The sequence below is a fragment of the Juglans regia genome, chromosome 4, assembly GCF_001411555.2.
Source record: "Juglans regia cultivar Chandler chromosome 4, Walnut 2.0, whole genome shotgun sequence".
Taxonomy (NCBI): Eukaryota; Viridiplantae; Streptophyta; class Magnoliopsida; order Fagales; family Juglandaceae; genus Juglans; species Juglans regia.
Window position 1 is genome coordinate 21,576,608 of NC_049904.1, and position 22,516 is coordinate 21,599,123.

A 22,516-nucleotide genomic window follows, 5' to 3' on the forward strand; every position below is an offset into this window, starting at 1 on the left:
GGCTGTACAGTTTGTCCAAGATATCAACACACGTAAATCAAGCTGCTGCACAGAAACTACTCCAGAAAATGAATCATCAAAGCTGGGTGCATAATCAGAAAATATTGAACAATGTTATTTATTTTGCATTGTTATGTATTAGTTTAATTAGTTGTGATGTATTATTATTTATGTTGTTCTTTGTAAATTTATGTTTTGCATTGTGATGTAATAATAATGTTATTTATTTTGTATTTTTATTTATTTTGTCATTTAATTTTTTTTTATAAATTAACTTTAGAAAGTGTTTAAATTATTTTTTTTAAAGAAATATGGACAATTTAAGCATGGTATCAGAATTTTTTTTAAAAAAACCTGCTATAAATTTGTTTTAAAAGTTTGTCTTAAAAAAAAAAGAAAAAAAAAGAAACCGGATTAAATCTGGTTATAACCCGGATATAATCCGGATATCCGGATTTAAACTGGATGGATATCCGGTTATAACCGGATATCCGGATTTAACCCGGTTATCCGTCCGGATTAAATCCAGATTAATCCAGGTGGATAATTGCCCGGTTTTTAAAATCCAGATCCGGATCCGGTTGTGGCCGGATATCCGGATCCGGATGCACACCCCTAAAATTCAATAACTTAGAAGCTTAGAAGTTGTCCACTTATGTTTGTGTTGGACTTGGGCTGGGGTTTGCTAGATGTTAGGCACTGTGAATTTATTTGGATTTGTCGCTTTTAGGGCTGTTCATCCGCATCCGACAAGACCTGATCCGAATTAGTAGTATTCCGACTAGACCCGATTGCTTTCACTACTGAATTAGCACTATTCCGAATTGTTTCTGTTAACTGATTACCCGACCAGAATTTTTTAAGTTTTTAAATTTTTTTACCTCTTTTTTTTTTTTATTTACTTTTTGGGTTTTGGGTATGCTGTAAAGGTTGTTTTGCATCAAATTATTTTCGGCCGGAATGACAAATTATTATTATTTTCTTACGTATAGGCATTCAAAGAGATGAAGCATTATTGTTTTGAGTCAAGTGAATGTGTTAAACAGAAAGATGCGTTATGAAGGGCCCAAGAAGACAGATGGAAAGATAAAGGCCAATCCCGCCAAAATTGACAAGTCTTCTACATCTTTCCAGCTTCCATGTACTTTTGAGGACCAGATAATTTTTCTGCTTGTTTTTTTTCGATTTATTTTTTTCCAAAATTCAAATATGCTCAAGTTCTGCCAGAATTAGATCACGCTTTCCATCCGTTTTCGCTAGCCACCATGAAAATCAAAGCCCAAACTAACTTATTCACAGCAACCAAAAATCAGACACCAAACCTTGCGAAGTAGGAGAGAGATGCAAAACGGAAATGCTTCTAAAAAATTTAGAACACCTTCTAAGTTGCCATTTAGAATATTGGGACTCTAACGTTATCACTCAAGAGAGATGCACCTAGGTCGAGTCCAACTTACATTTGGAAGATATTAATTATATACCTAAACTAATATAAGATAATAAGCCAACTGATATTGATCTCTTTATAAGTACTGAGCGATGATTTCAGATTATCTAAGTTGATCTGTAAATAATAATATTTTGTAGGTTTTGTTAAGGTGTATTTAAATAATGTAAATATGATGAAATATACATTTAAATGTATAAAATAAGTTGAGATGCATAATTTATTTGAGATTGATTGAAGTGATAATTTCATCTTTCAGACACAGCTAAAGATCGGTATAATGGGACAGGTCAAGGATTGCAAGCATACTAATTTATGAGATGATGAGAGGAAAAGTTCGAGTCTACGATCCATCCGTCACCATGTAACATCGTCATGACTTTTGACTAGCTCGACTTAAAATTTCCATGAACCAATTAAGGGGTAGAAAATATATATATTCCAACGAAAAATCAACCATGATTTTTAATTGGGCATGTCCTCTTGCATTGACTAGAGGAAAATAGGTGGTCTTGATAAATGTGACAAAATGGACATGACAAAGTTCATGCCTTGTATATTACTCCTGGCTGTCACACAACCCACACCGGCATGTGATAACAACCTTATCTTCATCTAGCTGCAATTTCTTTAAATATCAGTGATCTTGTTCTTCCTTTGACTACAACACAAATCCCAATACCTCATTCCACATAGACTACTCATGGCCGACCAAACTACCTGATATCAGTGATCTTGTTCTCAACATTACCACAGATCAATCTGCTCTTCTTGCCTTGAAAGCTCATATTTCTTATGACCCTCACCATATTTTGACAACAAATTGGTCCTCCAGTACTTCAGTTTGCAATTGGGTCGGTGTCACCTGTGGTTCCAGACATCATCGGGTTATAGCCTTGAACCTTTCTAACAATGGTCTTGTAGGAACCATTCCTCCGTATATAGGAAACCTTTCATTTCTTGTCAACCTAACCATCAGGAACAATAGTTTTCATGGCTCAATGCCAAACGAATTGTCTCATCTTTATCACTTGGAACTCTTGCATTTCGGATACAATGAATTCAGCGGAGAAATCCCGTCATGGATAGGATTGCTAACCAAACTTCAACATTTAATTCTTGTATCCAACAATTTCGAAGGTACTATCCCATCATCTCTATTTAACAGTACATCTTCATTGCAAGAAATTGGACTTGAAGATAATCAGCTTTGGGGCTCCATACCATCCTCTATCTTCAAGATGTCTACCTTGAAAGTAATTTCTCTTGCAAAAAACAAGCTTTCAGGTCCTATGCCTTCCATTTTCTTCAACATGTCTTCACTGCAATATATTGATCTCAGCAATAATACGTTATCTGGTACAGTACCACCGGAAGTAGGGAACTTAACCATGCTTACAGATTTATACCTTGACAATAACAACTTCGAAGGTATATATAATATTTAGTCTTGATTGGTAGGTCATGCTGTTAATTATCGGTAAGTAAAATCCAATAATTTTTTCTAAATTAGTGTAAATATTGTTTCACAGGTAGCCTCCCATCATCTTTGTTCAAGTGCAAACAGTTGCAATATTTAGACTTGGAGTCTAATAATAATTTCAAAGGAAAACTATCACCCGAAGTAGGGAACTTAACCATGCTTACATATTTAAATCTTGGCTACAACAACTTCGAAGGTACGTACATGACGTCTTCATGATGTATTAGTTGATTATAAAGATGCCACTGTGTCACCATTGACTTAGTACATGATATGCATGCTTACAGATTTATACCTTGACAATAACAACTTCGAACGTATATATAATATTTAGTCTTGATTGGTAGGTCATGCTGTTAATTATCGGTAAGTAAAATCCAATAATTGTTTCTAAATTAGTGTAATTGTTTCATAGGTAGCCTCCCATCCTCTTTGTTCAAGTGCAAACAGCTGCAATATTTAGACTTGGAGTCTAATAATAATTTCACAGGAAAACTGTCACCCGAAATAGGGAACTTAACAAAGCTCACGTTTTTAAATCTTGGCTTGAACCACTTCGAAGGTACGTACGTGATGTCTTCTTGATGTATTAGTTGATTATAAAGATGCCACTGTGTCACCATTGACTTAGTACATGATATGCATGCTCTATATATGGTCGATCTTCTCTAATTAGGTACTTCCAAATGAAAGCAATAAAATAATTGGTTAGTGAAACCCCCGCGTGGTGGATCGAATATTGTTAAATCCCTTTGTTAAGTGTAACTCTGAAAATAGATTATGTAAAAACTGCACCCACTAGAGTGCATGTGGCTCCGATCCAGTACCACTGCAATCAACTCAAGGGTGGCTCAACCAATTATAAATGTTGCATGCCTTATTATAATCAACCTCCATGGTATATATTCCAAGTCTTGATTGTTCTCTTACAACTAAGTATTAGTTGTATGCTTTATTTGTTACAAAATCTTTTTTTAATAGATTTATTGTGATTGCAGGTGCAATACCAAGTGAAATTGGTAATTTGCAGAACCTGAAGATTTTCAATTTGGGAATGAACAATTTTGTTGGCACAATTCCATTGGATATATTCAATATCTCAACATTACACGGGTTCTCCATGGTAGGAAATCACCTCTCAGGCACTCTTCCATCAAATATGGGTCACTTCCTTCCAAATCTCGAATGGACTTTTCTTGGGATGAATGAACTTAGTGGAATGATTCCAGCCTCTATTTCCAATTTTTCACAGCTCGTTTCACTCGACTTGTCAGGTAACTCATTCTCGGGCTTAATTCCAAAAACTCTTGGTAATTTAAGGCTCCTCCAGCATCTCAACCTTGAATTCAATAATGTGACCATTGAATCTTCAGAATTGAGTATTTTCTCGTATTTTTCGAACAACGCATACCTCAGTATTTTGGATTTGTCTAGGAATCCACTAAATGGAGTCCTTCCTAATTCCATTGGAAACCTCTCGACCTTTTTTGAGCGACTTGATCTCACTGGTTGCAATATTAAGGGCAACATTCCCATAGATATTGGCAATTTAAGTAGATTGACATATATGTCCCTGCGTGACAATGATTTGGCTGGATCTATTCCTTCTACAATAGGAAGATTAAGCATGCTCGAACAATTGTCCCTTTCTGGTAATAGACTAAAAGGTCCAATCCCGACCGATATCTGTTACTTAGGGAGATTGGGAGAGTTATTTTTAGATGGCAACAAGCTTTCCAGACATATTCCCGAAAGCATAAATAATCTGACTTCATTAAGATCTCTCAACTTAGCCTTCAACCAATTAACTTCAAGGATTCCTTCGAGCTTGTGGACGCTGACAGATATCTTGAGGGTTGACTTGTCATCCAATTCCCTCAGTGGGCCTCTTTCAATATATATTGGAAATATGAAGGTCCTGACAGAGTTGAATTTATCAAGAAATCAGCTATCAGGTCATATCCCAGAAACAATTGGTGGGCTCATATCCCTAGTCAATCTCTCTTTGGCAGCCAATCAATTAGAGGGCTCCATTCCTATATCTTTTGGTGGATTAGTAAGCTTGGTGGTATTAGATCTTCTTGGTAACAGCTTATCTGGAGAGATACCCAAGTCCTTAGAAGGGCTACGGTACCTCAAATATCTAAATGTCTCCTACAATAAACTACGAGGAGAAATTCCAACACAAGGACCATTTGTTAACTTCTCAGCTGAATCATTCAGGTCAAATGATGCGCTTTGTGGTGTGGTTAGACTGAATGTTCCTACATGCACGGAAGCTTCTCCTGGACCGAAAAAGGCAATGGGGGTGCGTATACTAAAATATGTACTGCCCGCATTGGGGTTAACGATACTTATAGTCTCTGTTGTACTAGTCTCAAGAAAACTCCATGGGAAGAAGAATTCTAAACTTTCCAACAACAAAGACTCAATGCCTTTATCAACATGGAGAAGAATTTCCCACCAACAACTTTTACAAGCAACAGAAGGGTTCAGTGCAAACAACTTACTTGGAGAAGGGAGTTTTGGCTCAGTTTATAAAGGGACACTCTTAGATGGTACATACGTTGCAATAAAAGTTCTAAATTTGGAACTAGAAGGTGCATTCAAAAGTTTTGACATAGAATGCGAGATATTAGGACACATTCGTCATCGAAATCTTGTCAAAATCATTAGCGTTTGTAGTAACATTGACTTCAAAGCACTTGTTTTGGAATACATGCCTAAAGGGAACCTAGAAATGTGGTTGTATTCTAACACCCATTGCTTGAATATGCTACACAGGCTAAATATAATGATTGATGTGGCAATGGCAATTGAATACCTTCATCTTGGTTATTCAACACCTATTGTTCATTGTGATCTAAAGCCGAGCAATGTCTTATTAGATGAAGATATGGTTGGACATGTTGCTGATTTTGGCATAGCAAAACTCCTAAGTGATGGAACTTCTCTCACACAAACAATGACCATGGCTACAATTGGGTATATGGCACCAGGTGATGTCAAGTATTATTTTTATCATTCTAGTTTTGCATAGATACATAAATGTTATGCTTTAGTAACATATATAAGGATCTATGCACTTAATTTATTTAGATTATCATATGTGAAATGATATGTTTTAACGTGTGTAGAGTATGGATCTGAAGGAATTGTTTCTACAAGAGGTGATGTGTATAGTTATGGAATGTTATTGATGGAAACTTTCACAAGAAAAAAGCCCATTGATGATATGTTTTCCAGCGAAATGAGCTTAAAGCGTTTAATAGAGGAATCATTTTCGCTTTCGATACTTGAAGTTATTGATTCCAATTTGCTGAGCAATGAGAACGACTATGTTGCTATGGAGACCTGCTTATCAGCAACTATGGGCTTGGCTTTGCATTGTTGTGCAGATTTGCCTGAACAAAGGATCGATATAAAAAATGTTTTAGCCAAACTTAACAAGATCAAATTAAAGTATCTACATGATCAGCAATCGGGCTAGTCAAGTAGAGTTTATTACCAAGCTATGGTTTAATCTATAATCGGTATGCAATTTATCTACCACACTTATTAGAACTTGTTCGTGAAATGTTTGATAAATTATTATTTTCTTAGATGTATAAAATTCTTTAAAAAAATCTTATGCATTTTCAAGAATTCATATAAATAATTACTTAATTATGTCAAGGTTATATGAGTTAATTTGGCAAATATGTAAACTATATATAAAAGTTAATAATTGGCAAATCTTTCCATTGGCACAAGCAATATATATATATATGATTTCTATATAGATTAAATGTGTATATATATAGGTGCGCGAACACACCCAAAATATCTTAACTCTATCTACAAACTTCTGCAAAATAACATTAAATTAATATAAATAATATAGTTAGTATAAATAAATATCAATATAATGATTTATAACATTCAGATTGACTCAAATGACACCCATTGTATCACTGTGATAAGAACATGATTCTCTCTTATATTTTTAAATACTCTCAAATACTTGGCATAAAGTTTAATATAATATCTAAAAAACAATAAATTTGAAGTAGTACCCGTTCATACAAGTCATAACGAGTTTAGATACGAGTTTGACTTGTATAATGAGTCTAGCCTAGATTTTTGTTAGAATTTATGTTTTTCTTAAAACAACAAAAATTGAGACAAGTTCATGAGTTGAGCATGAACAACTTGGTTCATTTACAACATTATTTACAAATCCTGGGATTCCTCTCAAAATACTTGTTTGATCCATTACTTTGTCACAATACACACAAATAGAAGTTTACAAATATTAGAGCAATAAAGGCAAACAAACCGATTTTTCTGTTCTCAGAGAACATTGAAAGGAGTTCTTTTCCTTTTACTATTGATTGGATTGTAACATATCTATCATTGTGTGTAGACATGCTCCCAACATTGCAGGAGAGAAACAAGGGGTTGATGTCAAGAATCTCGGCAATCCTGGTTTTGGTAGCTTGGGCAAGTCTCCTTTCTAGATTTCACACTCTCTTCGTGACTCTAGGGTGCCATGAGGGATGTGGAATTGCCCCATTTTAGATTTGTGTATATAGTGACAAAGCAAGAGATGATCTCTCTTTGGGGTCGAAACTTCTATTCTAATAATAAGTTTTTGAATATGATGGATATTGATTTGTATAACAATACAAAAAGGAAACTACAAGCAGTCAAGTTGTTTCACTTTTTCACCCATGTCATGGTGCTAATAATAGATCATGAATAATATAGTATGATTTTATCGCTTCAATGGAGAAATTAATATTTTGATCCAAAATTAAGATCTTAATAAAGAAAAAGAAAACAGTTAAATGTACTAAGTTATAATAGATATAAACAAATACATTGTTCCTCTTAGGAAAAGAAAATACATCTTAGAGGGGATAAAATATAGCAGGCTCAAAGTGATTTTCTAATCCAAGCCCAAGATTGAGGGTCTCTTCTAGAGGAAAGATAGAGAGAAGGAAGGATGGGACAAAAGGTTGGGGAAGAAGAGTGAAGAGGAAAAGAGGAGATGTGACACAAAAGAGAGATGATGTGATATAAATGAACAAGGGGCAAAAGATAAAAAGGGAGGGAACCAGACGATTTTTGGGCCTTATTCTTTCGGACTTCTTCCGGATTGTGACTTTGACCTCTCCTTCAGCTTCTTCAACCAGTGAACTAGAGCACCAACGATAAGCTCACCTTCAGAAAATAGATCTATGATCTACATTGTACAACGAGGATGAGTGACCATGAGAGCTTATAAACAATCATATTATAGTGGATTCTCCCCCCTCCCCTCAAATGACCGATCCGTGGATGTAGGCATTATGTTGAATCACATAAATCTATGTGTCTCTATCTCTTTTAATTTCCCCGCATTTATTTCTTTTTCACTGCCATGGATGTAAGCATAGCCACCGTACAACTGCATCGGACCACCGTTGGGGGCTCCACACCACACCGGTCGAGCTGCAGATGGCCATGGCGGATCTGACGTCGTCGAAATGACTATTTCTCCACTTTCAGCCTGGAATGACTATTTCTCCACTTTCAGCCTATGTTATTTTTGGGCATTAGCAGTTGACGTCGTCTGATTTGATTTACTTTCTACACTGGAAGTAGGAGAATGACGATTTTCCGGCACGCTAATCACTAAAGAGCAGATGACATCCTCCTAGATAAGTGCCCTCAACCTTTCGGCTTTTATTTTTATAAAAAACACTATTGCAGAAAATGGGCTAGTGAACCCATGCTTGCCTAGCGGGGACCCAAGTTACTTGCCGCTTGAGCTGCAAATGTTCAGTGCACTTTGGTGCATTGTGCGAAACAATGGGGTGTACATAGGTGAGTATTGTGCACTTGAATGCACTCTTTGCATGCACATGCACCTCTCGAGTCAGTGGCATTGTGCACCTACACATGTCAGGCATAGCATTGTGTACTTAAGTGCACAATACCATGCATGTCCCACTATGCATGGCACACACAACAACATGCACAGTGTCATACGGGTGCATGTTGTCATGCATCCAGAGGCTTGCGGCATCTCGCTGCGAATCTTGTTAACCTGTCGGTGGTCACCATGTGCACTGTCGTGGTTTCTAGCTCCGCTGTGATGGCCTCGTGGACCGGGGGTAGTGAATTGTGCACCTCCCTCAACTCCTCTATGGCCAGCCATGACCAGCCGAGCCTCCCTCCAATTTCCCCATGTCGAGACCCACGACCTTAGCTCCTCCACGAGCCGTCGTGCCTTCGACGTGTGCCACCTCGGTACCACCATGAGACCACCCTCAGCCTCCCTTGGTCTTCCCTAGCCTAGCCCTAAGCCCAAACCGCCACTTTACGTAGTGAACAGCCACTATACGTGGGTTAGCTGCCACGCACGACCCTTTTGACGTCATCAACCGTGACGGTCAGTGAACAACGCACAGGTTAACCCCAACAATGACATAACTCTCTCTCCCTTATTATTTATGTTAGATGTTAATTAGTTGATTAGGTTGTGGACTGTGCTGTTAGTATTGCTGAGTTCGCTTTATTCTGATGTGCTAGGTAGTAAAGTGTTGGGCGTAGTTGGGAAGTGTGCTGTGAAGTATTGTGGACTATGCTGTGTAGTGTGGTTGTGGAATATGTGTTGTAATGGTGGCTTGGCATCATGTGGATTGGGAAGAGAGTGTGCACTCTCGTGGTGTAGTGTGGGATAAGGAGAGTATATGTAAAATATACCTTTCTGGCATATTGTGGAATGGGGAGGTCGGAGTGTACTTTGTGTGGCATATCGTGTATGAAGGGAGTACACGTGGAGTGCACTCCATGTGATAGAGTGATGCACCATATGGCATGTACTCCTAGTGGTGATATGGCGTAGCGTGTGAGAAGGAGTATACGTGGAGTGTACTCCAAGAGGTGTAGCAACGGTGTGTCGCAGAGATAAGGATGATTGTGTGATTGATGGGCGTAGAGTGATGAGTAGTGTTGGGAACTATGGAACAGTGTCCCAAAGTAGTTATGGTGTAGCTTGTAGTTTGAGGTGGCAGGTGTCACTGTAATTAACTTTTGGCTGTGAGTATGAGTGAAGTAGCAGAACAAGTGTAAGAGTGCGTAGCGGAAGCATAACTGGGGAATGTCACGAAGTGACATGGTTATTGGCAGTCGCGCTTGTGATGGATGAGGAATTAGTGTAAGAATGGTGTAGCAGGAACGTGACAAGATGTCATGCTGTGATAGGAGTACGTGAGGGACCATACTCATGGCGTAGCGGAATATCAGGTGACATAACATGGTCATGGTGTAGCTTGGGAGTAATCTTGAGCTATATGACGTGACGTAAGGCGTGGTTGTGAACGGAGTCTTGTCGTGTTAAATGTTGGGATGAACTGTTAAAAGAGACGGGTAGCGTGAAGAGTCATGCTAGCCGGGTTAAGAGAAGGTTGGTATCCGAATATGGTGTTGGTTTACACAAGCAGGTGATCAACGTGTTATATGTTGGTCTTAAGTGATGAGAGGGGTAAGGTACGTGTGCAATCTGGTTAGACACATGTGTTGGACGGATTCACCATATGTAATGGACAATCTGTCCTAAACATAGTTACACGGTGCTTAAACTCATAGTGGCTTAGAGCCGTGTGGCGTGTATGAATGGGAATGAGGATTTAGTATGGGCTAAGATGCATGGAGGCAGTGCCGAGTGTATTGTTAGGATTGGGATGCGTAATTCCGTCACTTGAAATCATGTGTCGAAATGTAGTCAATAGGAAGAGTAAGACGGAAGTCCTAGTGTCTGAACCCTAAGGTGAATCATGGATTCACTTTAGTGGATGAGCACTCGAGGTAAGAACGTTGATTTTGGAAGAGATAGTGACCGTAAGTGGTCCCCGAAGGTCTTAGCATAGTAAAGGGTACGTAAGAGCACGAGATAGAATGAGAGTGTTCCAAGTAAAACATAGTTCTATTTCTACTTTAAGTTACTTATGCATTAGATAGAGAATGACGTCAAGGTTATGTGTATGCATGTAGGTTGCCATCTAACACGCACACGAATGGATTGCATAATATGAAAGTAGCATGGAGTCCAGGTAAGTATTGCGTTTATACTCTTCTAGAGTTTTTTTTTTCTTTTTTATAAACAAGAAACATTCATTGAAATCAATTAGAATCCTTACAAATAGAAATCTTATCAAGCCAAATAGCTTGACATACAAAAGAAGGACAATAATCCCACCACATCACTACATCATCTACTTCCCATGCATGTCTTGCCAACCTATGAGCAGCCATATTACCCAAACGATTTACATGCACCACTTTAGCTTCCTCAAAACCTATCAATAGTCTTCTGATATCTTGGAGAGTAAACTCAAAATCAGTTAGGAACTCGGATGCATCATTCAAAGCATGAACAAGTAAGAGACAATCGGTTTCCAGCAACACTTTTGAAACTCCCCATTGAACACATAATTGTAATCCCTTTAACAAAGCTATAGCTTCAATAAACTCTGCATATGATACTTCTTTTTCAAATTTACTACAAGCCATTAGAACATCCCCATTCTGGTCTTTCAAAATCACCCCTACCCCAGCAGAATTTCTATCACAAAAAACAGCCCCATCAACATTTAATTTCAGAAAACCAATAAGAGGGGGGTTCCAAGAGACAACACTATTTATCTTTGTATTAGAGACGTCAAAAACTTGCACCTGCCTGTACTCATGTTGTAAGGAGAGAGCATTATTGACTACTACATTAAATTGCAAAGAGACATGTTCATAAATAAACAAATTTCGTCTATACCGAATCCCCCAAGCGATTGAAATAAACCTGGACAGGAACTCCTCAGAACCTCTATCGCAAGCTAAATTGGCCAAATCCTAAAAGGACATTTCAAAGGCTATCGTACCCAGAAGAGGGCAATATTCCACCCAAACGCTCCTCACATATGAATAGCAAAACAGTGCATGAGCCCCATCTTCACTAACTCGAGCACAAACCCCACACTTTTCATCTTCCAACACATGTCTCCTCTTCAAATTCTGATAAGTAGGCAGCAATTGTAGACATGCATTCCATGCAAAAATCTTCATTTTCTGAGGTAACTTCACACTCCACAAACACTTCCAAAACCTTTTGTGAATATTTACTCTAGAATTTTGACCCCTTTCCTGAATTTGACATTGCTGTAGCACTGTATAAGCACTTCTAACAGAATAAACACCATTCTTCTCATGAACCCCACATAAAGTATCATCTGAGCTTATAAAAATATTCATTTTCAGGATCTAAAGCACCACATTTTGATTCAATAGAGCTCTTCGTTCTTAGACCTTCCACCACCCTGTGTTTTCATCAATTAGATTCTAGACTCTCCAATTCTCATCCATCTCATGATCAACTTGTTGAAATTCCAGCAAAGGAGAATCAAGAACCCATGCATCCTTCAAGACACGAACTGATTTTCCATTACCCACTCACCACCTACAACCCCTTGCCAACCCTTCAACAGCTTCCCAAATCCCCTTCCAAACATAAGATGAATTAAAACCAACTTTGGCTTCAAACAAGCAAGTATTAGGAAAATACCGGGCTTTATAAAGTTTGTAAAGGAGAGAACCCTCATTCTTCAGAATTCTCCAAGCTTGCTTGGCTAGAAGAGCCAAATTAAATAATCGTAAGTCTTTAAAACCCATGCCTCCTCTAAATCTTGAACTGCAAAGTTTGTTCCAACTGACCCAATTAATTTTATTTCCCTGAGCTTGATTTCCCTACCAAAAGTTAGCCATCATCATCTCTAATTCAGAGCAAAAAGTCTTAGGAAACAAAAAGCAGCTCATAGCATATGTCGGAATAGACATTGCTACAGCCTTTATAAATATCTCCCGACCTCCTTGTGACAACAAGTTGCCTTTCCACAATTGTAATTTCTACCACAACCACTTCTTAATACCCGAGAAAGCTTGTTTTCTGGATTTCCCAACCATAGGTGGTAAACCCAAATACTTTTCATATTGTTGGGTATAGCTGCCCCCAAAAGCTGCATAATCTCATTTTTAAGCTCAACATTCACATTCCTACTAAACACCATCGAAGTCTTGTCTTTATTAATACCTTGCCTCGAAGCCCTCTCATACTTACGCAATAAAGAATGAATCTTGACATTTGTAGTAACATCAGCTTTACAGAAAATCACACTATCATCCGCAAACAACAAGTGATTAATTCTAGGAGCTCCTCTACAAATTCTAACACCCTCCACTACATCTCTTCCTACTGTTTGCTTTAACAATGAAATCAAGCCTTCAGTACACAAAAGAAACAAATAAGGAGATAAAGGGCTTCCTTACCTTAATCCTCTACTTGGAATTATAGGTCCTTTAAGGCATCCATTAACAATCACTGAAAAAGAGACAGTCTTGACACACTTCATCACTAACTTCACTAAAGCACTAGAAAAACCAAGAGCCTTCATCATTCTTTCCAAAAACACCCATTCCACCCTATCATATGCCTTACTCGTGTCAAGTTTAAGGGACATAAATCCATTTTTTCTAGTTATCTTATTTCTCAGAAAGTGCAACAATTCATAGGCTATTAGCACATTATTAGAAATTTGTCGACCAGGAACAAAAGCACTTTGAGAATCTGAAATCACTACAGACAGTACTCTCTTTAGTCTATTTGCAATGACTTTTGATAACATCTTATAATGCACATTACAAAGACTAATAGGGCGAAAATCTGCTACTCTAGAAGGAGTGGCTGTCTTAGGAATTAAAGTGATGAAAGTATGATTTAAATTCCTAGGAAACTCTCCAGTATTCAAAGCTAGTAGCAAAGAATCAGTAACAGATTTACCTAGCACATGCCAATACTTCTAAAAAAATACTGGCGACATTCCATTTGGTCCAGGTGCTTTTGATGGGTGCATTTGTTTGAGTGGTACCTCCACCTCCTCAGCCAAGTACGGTTTAGATAGCTCAAAATCCATAGCAGAAACTTTTGTCTCTATCCCGGTTAACACATCCTCCATCTCCACATGCCCTATTGGTGAAAATAAACCACTGAAATAATCAGTGATTAGAACATCCATCTACTCTCCTTTAACCCAATATCCAGCATCATCTTGCAGTTGTTCAATACTGTTCTTTCATCGGCGAGCAGTAGCCATAGAATGAAAATACTTGGAATTGCGATCCCCTTCCCACAACCACTTCACATGAGACCTCTGTTTCCACATAACTTCATCCCTCTCCAACCGCTTTTGAACCTCCTCCCTAGCTTGATTATGTTCATGTTGTAGAAAGGAACACGGATTCTTTTCTTGCAATTCCTTCAATCTCATCTTTGCATTAGTTAATTATTTCTGAACATGACCAAAAGAATTCTGATTCCATCGTCCCAAATGCAGAGCACAGGTTAAGATTCCTTCCATAACACAACTCAAAGAATTAGAACCATCTACTTGCTGCCAAGCCTTCTCAATAATGGCTGAACATTCCTTCTCCCCCACCTACATGACTCAAAATCTGAACAAGCTTATACCCTTTCATTGAACAAAAGCTCCATCCGTCTCTAACCATAATCCCCCACAAGGGATTGTGGTCAGAATAAGCTGCCACCCCATGTTGAACCTTCATTTGCGGATACAGATCATACTACTGAGAGTTTGAAAGAAATCTATCCAATCTCTCACAAAATAGGCTATCCCCTTCCCTCCTATTACTCCAAGTAAAACGAGGATCCGCAAATCCCAGATCTCGTAACTCACATGCAGCTAACACCTCCCTAAACTCCCACATCTAACTTTCACTTCTTAACAGGCCGCCAAATTTTTCAGTCCCGGAAAGAATTTCATTAAAATCCCCAAATGTTAACCACGGTACAGACACCCCATGACCTAAGTCCTTTAACAACCGCCAAACTTCGGCTCGCCTACTACTCTATAGGTGACCATACACCCCTGCCAACAACCATTTCCCCCCATTTGCATTTGTAATAACCGCATGAATATGATTGTTGGTGAAATTAACAATAGACAAATTTACATCATCCTTTCACAGTAATGCCAAGCCTCCACTACGAACCACAGAATCAGCAACAAAACAATTACGAAAACTAAATTTGAACTTACACAAACCCCATTGTCTAGACCTCAACCTTGTTTCTTGCAGGAAAATGACATCGAGAACTTCTCGCGTGATTAGATCACAGAGACTGCGAATACCCTATGGGTTCCCAAGTCCACAGAGATTCCAGTTTAGGAGTTTCATTGGTGTCGACGGGGCTGTCCAACAGCCACTGCTGATCTCTCAGGTGCATGCTCCTCCGAAATAGAAAATCAAGTTTCTTAACTTGGTTTGAAACATCCTCCAACAGTAAACAACCTTTCCTCTTCTTGCCATGGATCCCCTCCTTCGAATTGCTCTTTCAAACAGAACTCTTTTCATCCCCTTGACCAAAGATTGCCGTAGTTTTTGCAGCCCTTGCTACTGCAGATCACCCCCGAACAGAATGAGTTTGCTTCTTAGCATAAGTCGGCATCTTAGGAGTAGACAGTAAAGAGCTGGAAAGCCCCATATGCAAATCGCCACTCAATCGGCTAGATGCAAGGCCCAAGCCCATCTGTGAGTCCTCAACAATAACCACATCCGTGAGCCCAGCATCCATCTCATTCCCAATGAAGGAATTTGTGGCCCCTAACTATGCAGATACCACCTCACCCACAATTCCCACTTCCTCGGATTTAGTAACTTCCCCCAGCAACTGAATCTCCACATTTGTTGCCACCACGTCAGGGACCTGATCACGTTCCCCCACATCCATATTCAGCATAACAGGCTCCTTAGCGAACAACCCCGGAATAATTGTCTCCGTAACATGCGGTCTCTCATAACTACCAATTACACTGGTCGTCGGATTCTCAATCCCCGTCGCTACTGCCGCCGTCCCTAGCTTTACAATTTTTGACCTCCCCATACTATGGATATCACGCCTCCCTCCCTGTCTAGGATTTGAAAACCCTGCCTACAACCATTGACCGTAAGGAAGTCGATTAAGATCCAGCTTTGCAGCATCGACAATGTCATAGTCCTTTAGCATATGCCCCCCTAAACCACACTAAAAACATAAGTCTGGTAGTCGCTCATAAGCAAACCAAACCCAACATGACTGACCTTCGCCCATAGTCATACGTTTCCTACATAACAGTGATCTCGAAATATCAAGTTTCACACAAACTCTCATATATTCCCCCCACTCCATCTCACCCGTATCCAGATCCACGTCCAACACTTCTCTCCCAAAGCACTCCCAATGAGTTTTCCCATATACTTATTACAAGCCATCAGAGGGAGATTGTATATACAAACCCAAAAAGGAGCATGCACTAATTCTAACTTATGATTTGCAGCAACCTGTCAAACTCCTTCAGTAATACTAGGTGCTTATCAAAAGTCCAAGGGCCCTCCTTTAGGACCTTTGCCTTTTCTCGTACATCTTCAAACTCAACCAGCGTGAACTCAACGTTTAAATCACGTAACTTCACATTCTTCACAAGTCTCCAAATTTTCCTCATCGTCTGTTTGAAAGCTTCGTGGTTATAATGATTTCTTATCAATAGCTTCATAAGCAAACAATTCTCCCCCCTTTCAATCACATCTTCCAGTCTACTAACCTCCACCAAAACCTTTTCATTTTCCTTCTCAGTCAATGACAAACTCGCATAGAGTTCATCAAGACTTTCAGCCATCGCTTGAACCTTGTACGAAAGATGAGTAAAAAAACCTCCACTTTGAATACAGAGAGAGGAAGTTTTAAGTTTTTTAAAGTTGTAGAAAATAGAAAACCTTTTTCTTCTAAAGTTTTGTAATGGATATGAAAATGAAAACGAAATGTTTTTCCTTTACGATGCCTTACGAAACGACACAAAAGATGTTTTATGAAAGTGTGCTAAGTGTTCAAAGGTATACGTATGTAATGGCCCTCCTTGGCAGCCCTTTTCACTACAAGAAAACCCACTTTTTCCATCGGAGTGTTTCGACACAAAAAGTCCCATTTATCGATGCAAATAACATTTCCCGTCGTCCTTAGCTTCGATGCACGCTGGATGCCAATGTATGGATACAACTAGTTTTTTGCATCGAAACAGTGAAATCGTTAGAAAAAATATATATTTGCGTCGATGCACTTATCGTTGCAATAATAGTTTTTGGCTGACGCAATAACATGTTCCAATTACATGTCGAATGGTTGATTAAACTATATTGCGACGAAAAACGTGCGATGCAAAAAGTTTTATAATCGCTGCAAAAGAGTTGCAACGAGAATCTCAACCGTTGCAAATTCTATTTTTAGGCAATCAACAATCTATATAAAAAGCTTTTTGCGGCGACAACTTATTGATGCAAAATGACGTAAATGACAAAATCAGTCTGGTTGAGAATTCAATTTCACGTCAACATAAAAATCGACGCAAAAGAAAAGATGTATATTTGTGAGGAACTTTGGTTTGATGCGAGTAGTTGTTCTCATCGATGGTTTTATTGTTGGAAAAATTATATATTTTGTCACTTAATAATCCCATCGGAATATGGGTTTAGCAATACGTGCGCATTTAGATTTCAACATCGAAATAGTACTATATATGAAAAATCAATGGAAATTGGACGTGGGGTTGGTTGATGTATTTACTCTCCAGAAGCATAAAATTAATATATCTTAATTTTGATCATCTCAATTTATAAGCCATTATCCTATATAATGATAAATAGTTTTCAACCCAATTAATTATATATGTCATGATCAAATACATAAAATTTATTGTGTCAAAAAAACCAGATATTAATACCTAATATTTTCTCTCATAATGTGCCTTACTTCCCATAATATTATTTCACTGGCAATACAATAGCATGGACGAAATACCTAGCTATAGTTAGTGGGAAAAAAAAACCAAAACGGTGAGACCCAATATCTGCCAATTAACATCATATAAAAGTGCAAGCTGTACCTTGTAATATTCATTGATGAACTGTTAAAAACTGTGTCAAATAGTGTAACAAATACATTCCATCAATCCTATTACTTTAGTCTGATCATGATCATATTCATTCAGACTCCCAAAGTGCACAATAAAGCGTTGATATGCTAGCATAATTAACCTTTGGTTGAAGAGTATATAACAGTAGGCCGGCTGATTTGCTCTACTTGAAGTCATGAGCTTCTTTACCTTTGCTCTTCATCATCCTCTTTCCAGTACGAAGTTTAGCTTGCTCTTGATCATCTTCTTTACCCCATCTGCCTAGAACAATAGCCCACTTGTGAGTCATTATTAGACAACTTTGAATTATATTTAAAGAAACGTACCATGAACTTGGCATGGACTATACTAAATTTAAATTCTAATGAATGGGACTGCAGATTTTACTATAATCACCTAGAGAGATCTTTGAACCATTAAAGGTGCAGTAATGTAATTAGTTATTCAAAATATAGGGTGCAAAATGTGATAGTATGAGGTATGAACAGAAAAACCATTCAATATCCATTAATCATGTACTGCAACCAGGTTCGAATGAGAGAAGCCTATTGCTACACTATAATAAAATACCAGATTAACCTTCAGAGAATGGCCATCACTTTAAGCTCTTCAAGTGATGGCAGTTTGAAACATGGGATGCAATAACATCATTCAGATAAACATCCTCCCAACTACAACCTGGGTCACATACCAAATAAAATCCCAAATCCATCCACTCTAAAAAAGTTCAATTGTCCTATGAGGGGATAGATTATTAGCCTTGGGCATTCAATTGATGTAGGTGTTGTGTACTTAATGATTTTTACACACAGATGAGTTCAAGTTAAAACATTAAAACTGTTCTGCACATATATAAGATCAATAATACATTAGATATGAGAAGATAATAAAAACACCGGCTATCCAAGCGATAATTTGCAATATAATGTTCTATCCAATATATATATAGATATATATTTGATATAGGTAAAGCCCAAACAACATCATACGTACCCATATTCTTGTTGTCGTGACTTGCACTACATCATCAAATCACATCAAAACACCTACAACCAAATGGTAATTACTTTCAGAAGTGTTGAAAGTAGCTAATAACTAAGATACAAAAACAATAAAAGCTACAAACTTTAAGAGTTGCACATTACCAGGAAAATCTGCATATAAACAGTGGGGCATATTGCAAGTATCCATATGCATTTATAAGCTGTGCATCCAATCATTTAGCCACTACAGTATTGTCACCATACTACACCTGGATGACCCTCCAAACATTACCACAAAAAGACAGCCCTCAAAAGTGGTTGTACACTGCATGTCATACATCTTAAACTTCTTTCAAAAAACCTAAGGTGTCAAAATTTGCATTTGTGTGGCTAGCATATCAATCTCAAAAAAGGCAAAATACTTTGTCCCCATGTCCTAGGCAGTAGGGAGAGACTCTCCCTGGGACTGCCTCTCAGACATAATGGTGGTCATAAACTTGTCATACTCCTGTTGTCTTTCCAACAGGACTCGCACACTATCCCTTAGTTCATCATATTTACCCTTATAGTACTCAACATCCTTTCTATGTCTCTCAACAGACTCATCATATTGTTTACCGCGCTCTCGCTCACGTTTTTGGGTAGACTCCGGCATTATCATCTCTCCTAACCCTTTAGCATACCCCGACTTATGTCCCAAAACCTCCCGGAACACCCCATCTGCTGTCTCTGTTGTTCGGACCTCAGGTTCTAAATCACTCAGCTTTCCAACCATCTTCATCTGCAGTATACAAATAAGTAAAACTTTGGTGTAAGCCCATGTCCAACATCAGCACAACCATGGTTGGAACAAATATATGAAGCTACAGTAGACAAAAATTAGAAAGGTATGTTCTAAATTAAAGAAAGCCTCACATAAAGGTCTTCTGCAGTGGAGGACACAAATTGGTCCTTCTTCTTAGACCAATGGACTTCCTTGTAGAACTCCACTAGGTTCATTGTAGGTTCACGCTGCAAGCACGAAACGTGGAAAGATAAAATTAAAATTAGTAGAACCTATGCTATTAAGCTTAACATACACATATTAAGCCCAAAAAGACAATCAACATGATTACCATCAATCCTTGCCTCTATATATAAAAAACTGTTAAAAAAATAGAAAATACCTTCTCTTCTAGTATTCTTACAAACGACTTTCTTCCTGCTGTGTGATTAGTAGTACACCTCGCTCTATTCTCTTTATTTTGCCTTGACAATATCTGCCATCAGAAACAGTAACCTCAGTTTATTTGTGTAGCCCATATATAATAAATAGAAATATGAGAAATTAGAGTAGATCACATATATGATGTTGATGGAACCTACAATACCTTGAATGGTTCGCTTCCCCACCTGCCACATAACTTAACCCAAACCAAAGGTTGCACCAATTCACATCCTTTGGCTAATGCTTCTTCATGACTTGCGTATCCCAAATATTTCCGGTGTAGCTGATGGTGGAATGCATTAAAACGTTTGCGAAGCTGTTTCCAAACAGTTTTGCGGTGATTCTCCAAATCCCAGTCGAATATGAAGTCACTCTAGGTATGCAATGGTACAATGTCAGTAAAAGAGGACAAATTCATCACATATATCTAATGGAAGTAGTTTCTCTTACCCTCACACGGTCGATAAGCTCATCCTTCACGTTCTCGGGTACATCAGTCCATCGAGCATAACTCATGTCCGCATGATGCTTTAATATCCATGTCGTTCTTGTGGTAAACGTGGTTGCATTCTCGCAACATGGTGCTGTTTGGCCATGATTGATTTTCAAAGGAATCTTCCCATGCTTTCGTAGCTTCTCGAACTCGGTGCACTTTGCGGGTCCGCGTCCCCTTTTCTTGGGTGGTAGCAGTACGGATGGTTCTTGCACCGAGCCGACATCCACCACTGTATATCCATCAAGCTTGTTAAGTACTAAGAACCCAAACTGGAATTATGTAAATTGATAGAACCATATTAAGTTATAACAGTCAAGATTATGGCAGCTTACCAACATCATTCACATTCGGTTGTTGTTCTGTATCTACCTGTGGATTGTCGAAATAAGTGTCTCGTACCATATCTGGTGGTTGCGTCGAGTCATCGGAGCTATGTTCACTGACATGTTCTCTGAGGGTCCATGATTCAAGTTGTGGGCGCTGTGACGGTCTTCTAATTGTCGCAGCCCCAACACGTCTACTGCCTTCACCTCGTCCTTTCCCTCTCCCTTGTCCACTTCGAGCCATCTTTTAATAGTCTAACATATCCATCAATGTATCAAAAATTTTAAATCATTAAATCCAGACTAGAAAATGCTAACATAGAGTATCTTCATGTTAACCTCCACAAAATTACAAAGATGTATTGTTAAAAAAAAGCATATTAGAAAGATTCCATATCCACTAACAGTTTGAAACATACTGCTGGAATGGGTATAAAATTTACCCTACATCATAGAAAAATGAAAAATCCCCTCATCAACCATATAACATGGCACATTTAAGTCAACCTGTACAATGATTACACATAGTAACAATGGATAAACACTTCAAGAAACATGATAAGCTTAAATAACCATAAACTTGTCCAGCAATGAAAACTACCAGCCATCCAATCATAAACAATCTATTAACCCATATTTCAGCATACCAAATTCATATCAAATCTCATGAACGTCTCTTGCCAGCTTTATGGGTATGAGAACATTATCATAGAAACATTTAGTAAACTTATTAACCATTTAGATCATGTTATGCAAATAATCTCTATATAATAGACCAGAGTTTACATTTACTCAGTAAAATACTTAAGACATGCAGAAGCAAAACTGAAAATTAATTTTTTTTCCTTGGATAAATCAGTGAAAAACCCAAGACTTACCTCCTAGACCCAGAGTTCTACTTAATATATTATGGAAGTATGCTTAACTTACTATTTGGAAGGCTTCTAACTGGACTTACTCACATAGAACAACCACCTACCTGGCCACAAAAGAAGGGAAGCAACAAATCAAAATTGTTAGTTGTTTATTGAGATGCAAACTAGCATCAGAAACCCACATCTCCTTTACTATTATAGTCAGAAGAAATACAACAGTGGAGAAGCCCTACAGAAATTTAGCTTAAACACCTAGATACCAACACCATGATAGAGATAATGCTAACCTTATTGTTCGCTAAGTACTCAACTGCTTGTCTGCCAACTAACACAACCAAAGTGAAGATACTCTGGTAACACTGAGAAAGAAGAGCTCTATTTGCTGATAACTCTCAACCGATGTTGCAAACCAAATAAAAGTACTGATCTTCTTTTGCTGGTAAGTCATTTCACTTGAGTACTTAGTTGTCACTTCTAAGGGCTTAAAAGTAAATTGGCATCTCCCATCAGCCCTGAAAGCTTTTTATTTTCCCTCCTGGGCGCCAACTTCTCCCGCCCACAAAAAGTCCCATATATATATACCCCTAATGCTCAACATGGATCACCCATTCCACCGGGTGCAACATGCCATTCAATCCAACTAGATTTTATATTACATTTACAT

The 22,516-nt window shown here is 38.2% G+C and overlaps 1 protein-coding gene across 1 annotated transcript; it reads left to right on the forward strand.

The window, feature by feature from the left end:
- Positions 1 to 1,050: 1,050 nt before the first annotated feature.
- LOC109020788 (receptor kinase-like protein Xa21) lies at positions 1,051 to 7,595 on the forward strand. The gene is made up of 8 exons (XM_035689226.1): positions 1,051 to 1,141; positions 2,204 to 2,734; positions 2,813 to 2,878; positions 2,980 to 3,126; positions 3,346 to 3,492; positions 3,929 to 5,929; positions 6,068 to 6,463; positions 7,336 to 7,595. The coding sequence occupies exons 1-7, from the start codon at positions 1,051 to 1,053 to the stop codon at positions 6,418 to 6,420; spliced, it is 3,336 nt and encodes a 1,111-aa protein (XP_035545119.1). The 3' UTR covers positions 6,421 to 6,463; positions 7,336 to 7,595.
- The last annotated feature ends 14,921 nt before the right edge of the window (positions 7,596 to 22,516 follow it).

What these genes read in the sequence shown, in the direction of transcription:
- LOC109020788 (XM_035689226.1), top strand. Translation starts at nt 1,051, where the DNA reads ATGCGTTATGAAGGGCCCAAGAAGACAGATGGAAAGATAAAGGCCAAT. An exon ending in TGCAAAAAACAAGCTTTCAG is followed by an intron (nt 2,735 to 2,812) that starts GTCCTATGCCTT and finishes TATCTGGTACAG; the next exon opens with TACCACCGGAAGTAGGGAAC. An exon ending in TGACAATAACAACTTCGAAG is followed by an intron (nt 2,879 to 2,979) that starts GTATATATAATA and finishes ATTGTTTCACAG; the next exon opens with GTAGCCTCCCATCATCTTTG.